At 35.3% G+C, this 14109-nt stretch overlaps 1 protein-coding gene across 1 annotated transcript in view; it reads right to left on the reverse strand.

The window, feature by feature from the left end:
* Positions 1 to 14109, reverse strand: part of LOC150080000 (uncharacterized) — a 136418-nt gene that overhangs the window by 14570 nt on the left and 107739 nt on the right. Inside the window, exons 9-12 of the mRNA XM_090383327.1 lie at positions 11050 to 11199; positions 10689 to 10808; positions 10245 to 10397; positions 5307 to 5453 (exon numbers count right to left, since the gene is read on the reverse strand). Of these exons, the coding sequence (XP_090239453.1) occupies positions 5307 to 5453; positions 10245 to 10397; positions 10689 to 10808; positions 11050 to 11199 (570 nt within the window). The remainder of the gene's footprint in view (positions 1 to 5306; positions 5454 to 10244; positions 10398 to 10688; positions 10809 to 11049; positions 11200 to 14109) is intronic.

The following is a 14109-nucleotide window of genomic DNA, read 5'->3' on the forward strand; positions in this document are numbered from 1 at the left end:
ATCACCTCGCAGGTGCCTAGTCTACAGACACTGTAATCTGCAAAACTTAAGCCTTTCTTCATAAGAGCAACCCTTCACTCCATTCACTAATCTTGTTGCCCTTCTCTGTACTCGTTCCAACAGCTCTACATCCTTCTTAAAATGAGGACTCCAGACCTGTATACAGTACTCAAGGTGTGGCCTAACCATTGTCTTATACAATGGTGATAATCACCTCCTTATCCCTGCAAGAAAAATTTCAGTACGTCATTGACAAGACACCATGAGCTACTCTTGCAGATCGTCTGCACTACTCAGAAAACTTCATATCTGCGTGCACAATTACCCCCAGGTCCTTTTCATTCTCTACCACTGTCAGTGTAGTACCACAGAGTAGATATGTTACTCTGGGGTTACTGCTTCCCATATGTACTACTTTACATTTCTCAATGTTAAATTTCATTTGCCTCTTCTCAGCCCATCTGCTCAATTTTACTAGAGGGACTCCACTAATAACATTAGTCCACGAAGAGCAGTGTCCATTGATTACCACTCTCTGTCCCACTCAACTATCCCTTTATCCGTAGCAGCAATTTGCCTCCAATGCCACACTGCTGCCCTTCAGACTACTGCAATTTGTGCAGCAGTCTTCCATGTGCAACAGTATCAAAAGCCATCTTTCTAAGATCCAAATATATGATATCAAAGTTATGTTTGTTTGTTATTTGGTTTTTAGGAGCATTAGCAAGTAATGCTCCTAAATGACCACCCCATATCCCTGCGGTGGTCATTCCCTGACCTATCCGCATCCTCCGTATTTGGTGGTCACGGGCCCGAACCCCGGTCTACTCAAGAAGCGTGTGCTACACACTGCTGCTTCTGCCCACCTGGCTATGCAGGTGCCATAAAAGTTATTCCCTGCATCCAGTTCCCTTGTGACCACATCATAGTATCCAATGAAATTGGTCAGACAAGACTTCCCCTTAACAAAACCATGCTGTGTCCGAGCTATAACTGAAGTCTTGTCTAGATGATCCTGCAGTGCTTCTTTAACCAGTGCCTCCATTAATCTCCCTGGAAAAGAAGTTAAACTAGCAGGTCTATAATTACTTGTGTTGCCCTTTGATCCTCCTTTGTCCATTCCCTGAGTCCAAGGAAGCTCTCATAATTATGGCTAAGGGTTTACTTACTTCCTTTGCTGCCTCCTTTAATACAACTGGATAGATCCCATCCACCCCGGGTGCCTTTTTTATATTTATCTTCAACAATTTCTCCTCCACTTTCCTCTCAGTTATTACAAAATCATCTAGCTCACTGCCAGAGTTTAATTCATGTCTGAAATATTTTATATTCATTTTATTTATTTTTTAAATATGTCTGACTTTATTTCATGTCTGAAATATAGTCACATAGTGAGGAGCAATATCTCAATTTGTCTGAAATTAAAATAATGAATCAACATATACTCCCCACCATGAATTATGGATGATATTGCAGGATCATCCATAATTCATGGTGGATTCAATTATGGATGGAAATGAAACTTGGGCACTCACCAAAAGAATGGAAGAGAAGCTGACAACTACACAGCAAAGAATGGAACAAATTATATTAGCAATCAGACTGTTAGATAAGAAGAGAAACACTTGGATTAGGCAGAAAACACAAATAAAGGACATTCTTATCAAAACTAAAGAACTGAAATGTTCTTGGGCAGGACACACAGCCCGAATACAAGACGACAGATGGACTAAGAAAATAACAAAATGGTATCCAAAAGGAGTTAAGAAAACCTGAACATAACAACTGAGATGGACAGATGAAATTCATGGCTAGTAAATGGATGGCCATTGCACAAAACAAAAGGAACTGGCAAGTTGCTGGAGAGGCCTTTATCTTGCAGTGGATTGAAAATAGCTGATGATGATGATGATGATGAATTACATTTAAAATAGTTTCCATTGAGTGAAGAAAAAATTTTTATATAACAAATGGATTAGGAGAGATTTAAGGGTACACACTGTTCGCAGTTCTGGCCTTCACCAATTTAGGAAATTAGTACTGCTGCCACGAATTAAGAGAGCTAAAGGGATTACCATTCTACAACTTACTGACACTTGTAAAACTTATCTGACCACCTGTCCCACATACCGAGAAGTCGCACTGCTGAACAGTGAGCAGATCAATGGGTATTCCCAAATTCTCCAGGGTGCTACTGTAAGTGCCCTGTTAGAGAATTTGGAGAGAGCGATTTAGAGAATTAGGAGAAAGTATCCGTTGAAAAAGTTAAATAGTTGGGGAAACATAAAAATATTATTTTGTTCATTAAAAATAATTAATTTGCTGATTAAACACTAATGTGAAATTAAAAATTCATGAATACACTTTCATTTGAGAAAATACCACTGATTAATTTATGTTCAAATTTAATACTCATTAATTAAAGTTGTGTTCAAAATAAACAACACTCATTGAGCACTTTAAAAATAATTAAATTGTTGATCAAAAATAATTATTTAAAAAAAAACCACACATTTATTGTGTTCAAATAATACCACACATTTAGCACTTTATAAAAAAAAATAATTGGTTGACTAAACATTACTAATTAAAAATATTTTTTTTGTGTTCACATTACATTCTAATACTACATTTGTTTGTTAGTAAATATCTGGTTAGCCCAGTAATAAAGGTGCCTACAAGTTTGTAGATCTCAGTTTGAATCCCAACAAGTAGTAGTAATAGTAGTGGCATGTGATGCAAGAAAGCAACTGTATCAGCATCAGCCAAAAAAAAAAAAAAAAAAAAAACAATCCCCTCTAAATGTTTGCCCAGTCCCTCCTTAAATTTATTTAATCTATCAACTTCCACAATGACAGATGGAAGTTTGTTCCAGCAATTAACCACCCGCTGGCTAAAGGCAAATTTTCGCACATCTATTCTACATCTGTCCTTCCTCAATTTCAATTTATGCCCCCTTAGGTTCGTAATCTGAACAAGTGGAAGAATCCCATCAGAATTCAGCTTGCTCAACCCATTCAAGGCCTTATACACCTCAATCAGATCACCTCGCAGGTGCCTAGTCTCCAGCTGCTGCAATTTGTAGAACTTAAGCCTCTCCTGGTAAGAGGATCCCTTCATTCCCCTCACCAATCTTGTTGCCCTTCTCTGTACACGCTCAAGAAAATCTACATCCTTCATAAAATGAGGCCTCCAGACTTGCATGCAGTACTCAAGGCCATTGCCTTATACAGAGCTGTCATAATTATGGCTAAGGGTTTGCTTACTTCCTTTGCCACCTCCTTTAATATAATTGGATAGATCCCATCCACCCCAGGTGCCTTTCTTATGTTTAACTTCAACAATTTCTCCCCCACTTTGCTCTTAGTTATTACAAAATCATTAAGCACCCTGCTACAATTTGATAACCTTCTGCCATTTTCAAAACCTTAATAACTCCTCATGTATGAATGTAGATGCAAAATACTCATTCAGTTTGTTTGCTATCTGAGCAGGATCATCAAAAGTTGACCCATCGATATCAAGTGGACCAATCTGATTCATCCCTGTCCTTTTAGAGTTTATATAAGTAAAGAAATCCTTGCTGTTTTTCTTAGCATCCTTTGCCAAAGATTTCTCATAATCTGCCTTCGCCTGCCTAACCTCCTTTGTGACTTGATTACAGACTAGCTTATATCTGCCATAGGCTTCTGTGGTGCCTGATCATTTATATGCATCCCATGCATTTTTCTTCTCTGCCACAAATATCATTTGTTCATTTGACAACCATTTAGACCTAAACCTTGAACAATATTTCTTAATAGGTATGAAACCAATTCCTTGAATGCTTTCACTTAGAATTTGCTGTTGGTAACATCATTAGTTGGTCCCACTGTACAGAATTTAAAAACTGTCTGAGACCACTGTAGTCACTTTTACGGAAGCAAAAACCCCTTCCTTTACCCCTGATGGTAATTATATCTTTAAGTAAATCCCACATCAGTACACTGTGATCACTGCCACCTAATTGTTCCTTTATCTGCAAATTCTTAATACCATCCAGCAGCAAAATTTTAAATAAAATAATAAATAACAGTCTGGCCTGTGGAAAGTATCATGGAAACCAGCCATCGAAAAAAAAATCATGGAGCAGAGTCAAGTGGTTGCGCAAAGGATCATGGGTGGCTGGTGGTGCCAACTAGTGGGGGTGGCTGCAATGAAAATCGGTTTAAATCACCGGTACCCCTACTTTTTCTTAGAGAGACAGTTGTAAAAATTTGCCAGCACATCTCTGCACTAGAGTGACCAAGTGGTATAAAAGTTAGTATGTTAGTTTAAAGTAAAAAAAAGGTGGTTTTCTTTTCTGAACCTTACAATTCATAAGTACAAGTTTATTATTAATTAATGGGAATGTAAGAAAACTTTTAGAAATGAACAAAAGTGTAGCTTTGAGAAAAATTCTCTAGAAATCACTCAGAGAATCACTTGGTCACTATAACTTGCACCCGGGGCCTAATTGGAAGTTTTACTTCCATTCATCACAGTGCATTGAATTTTTCACAAAAATTCAATGCACTGCTCACATTTTGACAAATATGTCAAACCATGAATAACATATTGTATTCAAATAAGTTAAGTGATGGGCAGTGTCATTTATAACTGCTTTCAGCCATTGTCTTGTGAAAACAGACCAGTGTTTGTACTGTATTTTCAATTCTATACAAACAGCAGAGTAACCTTTTGGTGATGCCATTTGTTCACAAGATATTGCAATAACAGCTGACTCATGGATCACAGTATTCATCTCTAATGTGAGCATACAGCGAACCTTGGTTGGCCAACCTTCAGTCAATGCCTTCTGTAACTGAAACATCATCTACAAAGATGGAAACTGAAATGAGTTTTCACATATGAGCCAGACAACAAAAAAATAACTCAGTGTAACAATTCTAAGAGTTAACCTTCAGCCACTGCTGTGTCTGAAATATCTTCATATTCACAGATGGCAACTTAAACTTTCCACACATGAGCCAGACAAAAAATAACAATAATACAACAGCCAATAATAATAATGATGTTAACTCTTAGGAGTTAAGATATGCAACTTATTTCCCTAACAAGTAAAGTCTGTTTTCAGTCCTGCTGTTATATTAATATAAAGACTCTATAAAAGAGACTCCATAAAAGAATGGGGAATCACACAGAAATTGTGAAGGAATATATGAAATAAACTGAACCAGCATATGATCCATGTATTTGAAATTTTCAGTTTCCTCTTACAAGCATCGATATAAATTTCTCATTGTCAAACTTCATTTTCTACTCACTTCAGTTTGGTTCTTTGGAATGCTTCCTGCAGAGCGCTGAATCATAGGACATTTTTTGACTAGGTGGTCATTCAAATTCTTGGACATTACCAGAGAGGTACATTTTGGGCAATGGGTATATTTGTTCTTGACTGCATGCTTGAGTGTCTGTAAAATAAATAAAAATGCAGAACTTAAAGATATTTAATAAAAACAGATTCAACATTACAATAATTAACTTCAGACAGTATTAGTATTAGCTATATGGTGAAAGGAAGCCCTGGACATTTTCCTATTATATATATATATATATATATACATATATATACACACATATATTAGAATGATGATTAAAAAATAAAAATAATGCCAGCAGCATGGCAAGACAGAAGAGTGAAAATAATCAAAATTAAACATAACGATCAAACCAACAGGGAGGAAAGAGAAGGGTAACAAGAGTAAAAATATTGCAGCAGAAACTCTCCAAGATAATTTAGAAAATCTAAATGCAAAGATAATAAAATAATAATCAATTAAATTTTGAATGCCAATTAAATAGAAATTTAACGGCGTACTCTCTGACAGGCACCAAGTCCAAATTTATGTGAAATATCACCAGCAGAGATGTAAACCAACTATAATAAAATAAAAGCTGGCATTATTTTTATTTTTTAATCATCATTCTAATTTATTTTTATATTTCAAGCATCATGAATATGCTTTTTGCTACCTCTGATGTTTGCTTTACCTTTTTATTTTTTATTATGAAAGATTCAGTTTTCAACTATTTCAAACATTATTAAAATATATGTATAAGTATATATATATATATATAATAAATAATGTAAGGAAGGGGGTCAAATAATTTTATTTGACTCTCTCCTCACATAGAAAACCATTCTGCTGAGCTTTGAATTCCCCAAACTGTCAGCCTCAACCACCCATGGAGGTCATATTCTAATAACTAACAACTCGCTTGTTAAAGAAAATTTCCTGCAATCCAGCCTAAACCTCACTTCCCCCCCCCATGTAATTTGTAATTTATGACTCCAAGTTCTGGATTCATTTATAATAATAAATATTTCATCCTTGTTCATTCTACTTTCACCTCTCAGAGCCTCATACACCTCAATCAAATCTTTTCTAAGGTGTCTAGTTTCCAAGCTCCACAGCCCACATATTCAATCTTTCCTCATATGAACACTATTTTGCCAACCTTACCAGGTGTATTCCCTTTAAAGAAGCTTGATGTCCTTTTTTTTTTTTTTTAGATATCAGAAAGTAAGTTGAGAGAGAGAGAGAGAACACAATCATAGTGTAGATGTTTAAACCACTAAGAGTTTTCTTGATAAAGTCTGATAAGTTGTGTATTTAAATAAATTACCTTTTTTCATGCATGGATGCCAATTGCTAATTGTAAAAATATAGGAGATCAGAAAATTAGAGTTCACACTTGCTCTCTCCTGAAGAGCATTTGTGAGACCTTAATATAATACATGCATAGGAAGAGGCACATCAACTAACAAAACTTAAGCTTTTATAATGGAAAAATAAAGATAGTAAAAAAAAAAACCTTGCTTATATATTAATCAGGAGTATCATAAACAAAATGAATGAATTTTGATCGCTGGGCAAGCCTTCTAAAGCTGTATTGCGCAACTAACTGTGTCACACTGTCAACCAAAAACTGCCAATAAGGAATTTTATTCCTTATTGGCAGTTTTTGATTGTGTTCAAGAGAGATAGGGGAAGGAGTGGAGTAGAATGGGAGATTATGCTTCTTATCACAATTGGAATTAAAGCAGCCAAATTGTTACTAGGGTATGGATCAACAAAGATGAATGCACAATTAATATGATGTGAGTTATCTCGTGATAACGTAAAGTAGTCAGTCCAGGAATGTCATAGGCATAATGGTTATGGGGAATATGATAATCTCTTTAGAAAAACTGAATGGAAAAGAAATGGTAAATACTTCATTATGGATGACCGTAACATATTTTCTACTGACTGAACTTCATGGTCACAAATTACATCAAGAAGGGTCAGTTTTCTGAACCATCTGGATAATGTTACTTATTTCAATATATCACATATCAGTGGGGTGGCACATTCCTCTGGAAAACACACTGCTAATTTTGAAGTTTGATGGAACGTTGAAATCTAAGAGAGCAGTGGGTGGGTGGGTTTTGAAAAAAACTATAGAGCTGTGCTTAAATCTAATATCTGGAAGTGGCACCACTCACTAATAAATATCAACCGTGCACACTTTTAAAAATATATTTCAGGACATGTAAGTCAATCAGATTTTTGCTGCAATCTTGTTTAATTATTATACTCTTATATTATGATCTCCAGTATTTGGTATTAATATTTAACAAAATAAATTCTCATGAATTGTGAGAAATCTAATGCTTTCTCAAATTTCTCTCTGAGCACTGAGAAGGATGTCACTTTTATGCGGCGCCTCCATAGCCAGGTGGTCAGGAGCAGCAGTGCGTAGCACACGCTTCTTGATCAGACCGGGGTTCAAGCCTATGTCCACCAAATACGGAGGATGCGGAAAGGTCAGGGAATGACCACCGCATATCCCCGGAGCAATATGGCCTTAGTTGCTAATGCTCCTGAAAACCAAACAACAACAACACTTTTATGCCATAAATCTTCAAAAGTTACATGAAACTTCCAGTCTCTTTCTCTACAACTATAAATAGAGACTCACTTAGCTGATAGAGCATGAGCTTGTAAATAATTTGATTAAGATTGTAGATTACAGAGATCATAAAATATACTAAAACAGTGAGTGCTTGTAATAAGTGTCTGTGCTAACCATAAAGTGGGAAGATGTGGATAATGACATTTTATTTGTCTCCTGTTGGGTTTAAACCAAATGTTTTAAACCATTTTTTTTTTTTTTTAGGAGCATCAGCAAATTGGGCCATGTTGCTGTACTATGCATTATGTCTATAAAAATGCATGTTCACAGGCCAATGTGCATGATGTGCAGGCTGAAAAATCCAGAACTCTGGGGAAACCCTACTGCCTCTGCCTGAGATATATGGTAAGTTATTCATAATTAATTTATATCTTAAAGCCTATAATATTTTTGTTACCGATGTTTAAATTAAAATAAACCTTAAAAACAACTCTAACACAAAAAATATATGATATGTCATATATATTTTTATGACCGATGTTTCGTTTTTTTTGGTATTTCCAGATAAGAATCACAATGAGCATGCAGTAGCATGGCAAGTGGTGAAGAGGCAGCAGTATATCACTTGATGCCAGTTTACAGGGATACCATGAGGATCTATATGGTGGCACCATGGGCTAAAATTAACACTCTCTCTCTCTCTCTCTCTCTCTCTCTCTCTCTCTCTCTCTCTCTCTCTCTCTCTCTCTCTCTCTCTCTCTCTCTCTCTCTCTCTCTCTCTCTCTCTCTCCCTCCCCCCCAAAGGGCATCAGTGAGACAAAATCAGCTTAAGGATCTAGCCCTACTATTTGCAGAAAAAGGAGCTCTAGAAAATACTGATTTTAGTGACATTACTGACCAACTTGCAGAATTAAAAGCCAGAGAAATTAATCTTCAGATTTTCATTTTTTATTATAGAATTTCTTTATTTTTATAATATTTCTTTAGTAAAGATGAATATATTGATTTTTTAAAATCTCATTTATGATATTTTTTATGTTTGTAAAGTGTCCTTTTGTGAATAAAATAGTAATAATAATTATTGTTTTATTTTTATATTTAAATAATATATGCCACACCAAACTACCTCAAAAGATAGTAACTTGTTTTATCCTACTAAATCTAAGATTTTTTTCATTTGAAAAAGAGTAATATTGGGTGATTTAAGGCTGGTGGAAACAGAATTAAAGACGGTTCAATATCAGAAAGAATTAAGCATTATGTATAAGCACAAAATATTCCTTGCAATATCAGAAGGCATCAGAAAGATCACTGCACAGATAGTACACTGAGCATCAGAAAGACTCAGAGCCTATCAGTGATCTTATAGATCATTGATATGTAGTACACTCTTTGCTAACGGTAAAAAGGATGTTATTATTCCTCTTTACAAAACAGTGGTGAGACCGCATCTGTAATATTGTATTCAGGTCTGGAGACCTCATCTAAGATGGTCTAGAACTTCTTAAAAAAAAGGAGCACACAAAGAATGGAAGCCAAGGTTGGATGGACTCATACTAAGGAATGTCCCTATCGGAAGTACATTAGAACAAGAGTTTGGAAACTTTTTAGACATGAAGAACCCTACATCAGAAAGAAAAACATTGCAGAGCCTTAATAAAAAAAAAAAAATACACTAAAAATAGAAATAGTTGGTCACTAGCACCAGATCTTTACATATATAACATGCACATTGACAGTCCAAGGTGACTTAGAAAAGGCCAAATTTACTATTTACTTTTATGAACAGCGTATTCTGATTCAATTTTATAGTTTAAGAAAAAAAATATTAAGGGTCTAAAATTTCCTCACAAAGTCCCAGGTAACTATGGCAGAGCCCAAGGGTTCTGCAGAGCATAGTTTGAAAACGACTGCCTTAGAAGATGTAGACTGCAGAGTCTGGAGACTAAGCACTTAAGGGTAATTTAAGGCCCTTAAATAGCAGAATAAATTAGGGATGTAGGTTTGCACTGGGAGATAAAAGTAGAACATAGGGGCACAAATAAAAAGTTTTGAGAAAGAGTAGATCAGATCTCATAAAGTTCACCTTCAGGCAATGTATAGATGTAATCAGATTACTGGAATAAGCTGCATCCTACAGTGGTTGAGGAAGAGAGTCTGACAGAATTAAAATAGAACTGACTAGTTAATTTTTAGCAGTGGCAAATTGTAATCAACTTTTTTTTTTTTTTAAGACAGGCAGAATAAGTTCACTTCCTTGCATAATTTGGCTTGATCAAGTAAAAAGTTCATTTTTTACTTACTTCGGCCTGGTTCTTTGGAACGTTTGCTTTACTGTGACAAATCTTAACACATTTGTTTTCTAAGTGATCACTTAAATTCCTAGAGTTAACTAGAGAGTTGCACTTTGGGCAGTGAGACCACACAATGTCAATGACATACTTCTGTGCCTGTATCTATAAAAGAAATTAAAATGGAGAAAATGAACATTTTAGTAAAAATGCATTCAACATTACATGAAGTAATTTATGATATTAGAAAGTTAAGTTGAGCCAGATTATATTTATAGTATGGTCTTTACTGTATTTCTAGAACTATGCAATGAGAATATAAATCTCATTGCGTTAAATCTCATTGAATAAAATCTAATAAAAAAGTTAAGGTAAAATATATATATTATAATTCAAAATTGCTGTTTTCATGAATTGATACCAATTTGTGATTGTCAAAATTAATTTGTTACTTACTTCAACCTGGTTCTCCTGAAAGTTCCTTTTATTGCCAAAAACCTTAAGACACCTGTTTTCTAAGTGATCATTTAATTTCCTAGACTTGACTTGCAAGTTGCATTTTGGGCAATAAGACCACTTATAAAAGAAATTAAAATGGAGAAAATGAACATTTTAGTAAAAATGCATTCAACATTACATGAAGTAATTTATGATATTAGAAAGTTAAGTTGAGCCAGATTATATTTATAGTATGGTCTTTACTGCAATGAGAATATACAAGTTTTGTTGAAACCATTCCAAGCATCTTGATAAAATCTAATAAAAAAAGTTAAGGTAAAATATATACATTATAATTCAAAATTAATTTGTTACTTACTTCAACCTGGTTCTCCTGAAAGTTCCTTTTATTGCCAAAAACCTTAAGACACCTGTTTTCTAAGTGATCATTTAATTTCCTGGACTTGACTTGCGAGTTGCATTTTGGGCAATAAGACCACTTGGATTCGCTAACATCAAATTTCTGTGTCTGTAAAAGAAATAAAAATAGAACCATAAGATTTCAATTAAAATTAAAAATCACTAGACTACAAGTATATTGCAAAATAAAATAGTCTACTGATAATAAGAGTGGAAAGGAAGGTTTCTCACACAAAAGTAAGTTCAATTCACTAAATACAATTGCATTAATGTCAATATCAATGAAAGTAAGAAGTTTTCCTTTCCACTTTGCTTCTACAGCTACTAAAATATTTAATATTCAAATATTTGTACATATAAAATATTCTGCATTGCATAAGTATATAATTATGTGGTAACTACTTACGTATCAAAATTAAACTTAAAATTCCAATTAAAATCATGAAAAATGTATTGATTTTGGGTTCTACTTTGGCCTTCTTCTTGGTAAACTAAAATGGGTTTTAATTTTAAATCCTCCGCGCATTACCACCCAACAATAAAGTCGACCGATCCTTTGTCGCTTTGAAACCTGGCATGTTTTTATTTCTTTCAATGTGAAACTTTTTTTAGGCATTTGTTTCCAAAAAAGTCCTGCATCATTTATGTTAAAAACTTATTGAGAAGTATAACACATAATACCCCTCTTCAATAATTTTAACAAGTTTTTTTTTTAAAGTTTTGGCTCCTTGATCTGCACATGCGGCTTCTCCCTGGATTTTAAATCTATTCAACCAGCCCTTACTAGTTTTAAATGGTTCCACATTTTTTTTTTTTTTTTTGGTGAGTTTTCTTCAGATCATCATATAGGCTAATCTCTCTCTCTCTTTTTATAATATTTAACTTAACTGAGTTCTGCATTAGATATTATCTTAAAGTCTCTCCATTTCAATCCTAATAGCCAGCACAGCCCAAGTTACTTGCAGTGGAACAGCTGTCTTCCCTGATGCTAAAATTAATTCTTTATTTTTTATAATTGTTCTTATAATTAAACTTACCAGTCCTAAATTATGGCACACATCTGCTTGTCATTGACTGGAATCGATTCGCTCCAAAACGTCTAATTTAATTTTCAAATTCAGTCTTTTTCTTACCATTGCAGTCTTCGTACTGCATCCAGACTTTGCTTTTCCATTCTTATCTGCCATTATTAACTCTTCGAAAATGTAACTGCTTTGGTTGCATTAATTATGACAATGTTCGAGTAAACTGTCTATTATGCAAATGTCTAATACTGTACTGCGTGATGACTAGACTTCAGATAAATGCATATAACACAAATATTACAAGCAATATACTTGATCATTTTTTAAAATGAACTACATAACAAGTCACTGTACTGCAATTAAATTAGCATGCAAGAAAATTTCACTGAGCATGGGAAAATTTCACAAGTCAGCGTGGGAAACGTTTTAATGCTGTATTGCTATTCATTTTCAAGCTATCGACTCCATCAAATGAAATAATGTCATTAAATATGCCAAAAATGCAATCTGTAAAAGAGCGTTATAGTGATTTGTGACAGCGTTATAGTCAGATATGGGTAATAATACGAGAACAGTGTTATAGCGAATCAGCGTAAAGTGAACTGCATTATAATGAGGGCCTGAGGGCCTGCTGTACTATGTATTTATGTTTAGGTTTTTATATTGTTCAAGGTCACTATGTGCCTTTATTTTGCATAGCTTCAAACAAGAAAGCTGATTGACGTCTAACATAAACAGCCTTCTTTGTCACAAGACCATTAGCGACTTTTCGTTGCTTCTGCTGGTAGTCCTGCAGCCCTCATGTAATAACCCAGTTATTAATGATACCATCCGCGCCAGATGCCAACAGCAACCAACCATTGCCGACCAAATCCAGAAGCGAAGGCTTAGATGGTTTGGCCACGTATGTAGAATGGGCACGAACAGAATACCATCCACACTCCTTTGGAGACAACGACCCACCCAATGGAGCATCCAATGGACCGCGCCTAGGAAAACGTGGGCCAAGCAAGTGGAAAATGACTTGAAGAGCCAACGTCTCGACCTTAACCAGGCCAGGACTGACGCCATGGATCGTAAGGTATGGAAGAACATCACAGAGCAAGTCCGAAACCCTGCGGCACCTACAGCAGCATACTGGTTGCGTGGCCAACCGCCTCCCCCAGCTGCCAGCTAAGGACCAAAGAAGAAGAGAAGAAGAATAACCCAGTTAGCCACACCTACAGCCAAACTCTTGTCTTATTACCCAAGATGCACTGACCCTTCACTAATGTGAGCTAACCAAGACAACAAAGGCAGATATTGTTGGGATATCAGAGATGTGGTATCACACAGCCATAAGAAGAGCAGAATTGGAATTTGTGGATTACAATGTGTACAGAAAGGATAGATAGGACAGGAAGGGAGCAGGGGTTACACTGTTAGTTAAGAAACACAAAATCTAAGGAAGTGCATCCAATTGATGTTGATGGATGATGCAATGTTGAGTCTGTTTGGTGTAACATAACCACTGGAAAAGGAAAAATAGCTGTGTGTTATAGACCTAATGAATCTGATGAGTATAATGAGCAATTGTGCAGAGAAATAGAGTGGACCGGTAAATCAGAGTGTCTTATAATGGGGGATTTTAATTTCCCAGAGATTGACTGGAATTTGTGGGTTGGTCACTCACACAATAGCAAGGCTTTTGTGGATTTATTGGATGATTGTTTCTACAGCAGCATATTTGAGAGGCAACTAGAGGGAGTAATATTCTTGATCTGATTATCAGTAGCGATTCTTCATTCATTAAGAATCTGGATAAAAGAACCACTAGGTGGCAATGATCACAGTGTGCTGAAGTGGGATTTACTCAAAGAGGCAACTACCATCGGGGGGGTAAAGAGAAGGGTTTTTACTTTCGTAAAGGTGACTATGGTGGTCTGTGACAGTGTTTAAATTCTATATGGTGGGACCAACTGATAATGTTACCAACAGCAAATTCTAAATGGGAA

The sequence above is a fragment of the Mastigoproctus giganteus genome, chromosome 10 (assembly GCF_048544385.1).
Source record: "Mastigoproctus giganteus isolate SK-2022 chromosome 10, ASM4854438v1, whole genome shotgun sequence".
Classification (NCBI taxonomy): Eukaryota; Metazoa; Arthropoda; class Arachnida; order Uropygi; family Thelyphonidae; genus Mastigoproctus; species Mastigoproctus giganteus.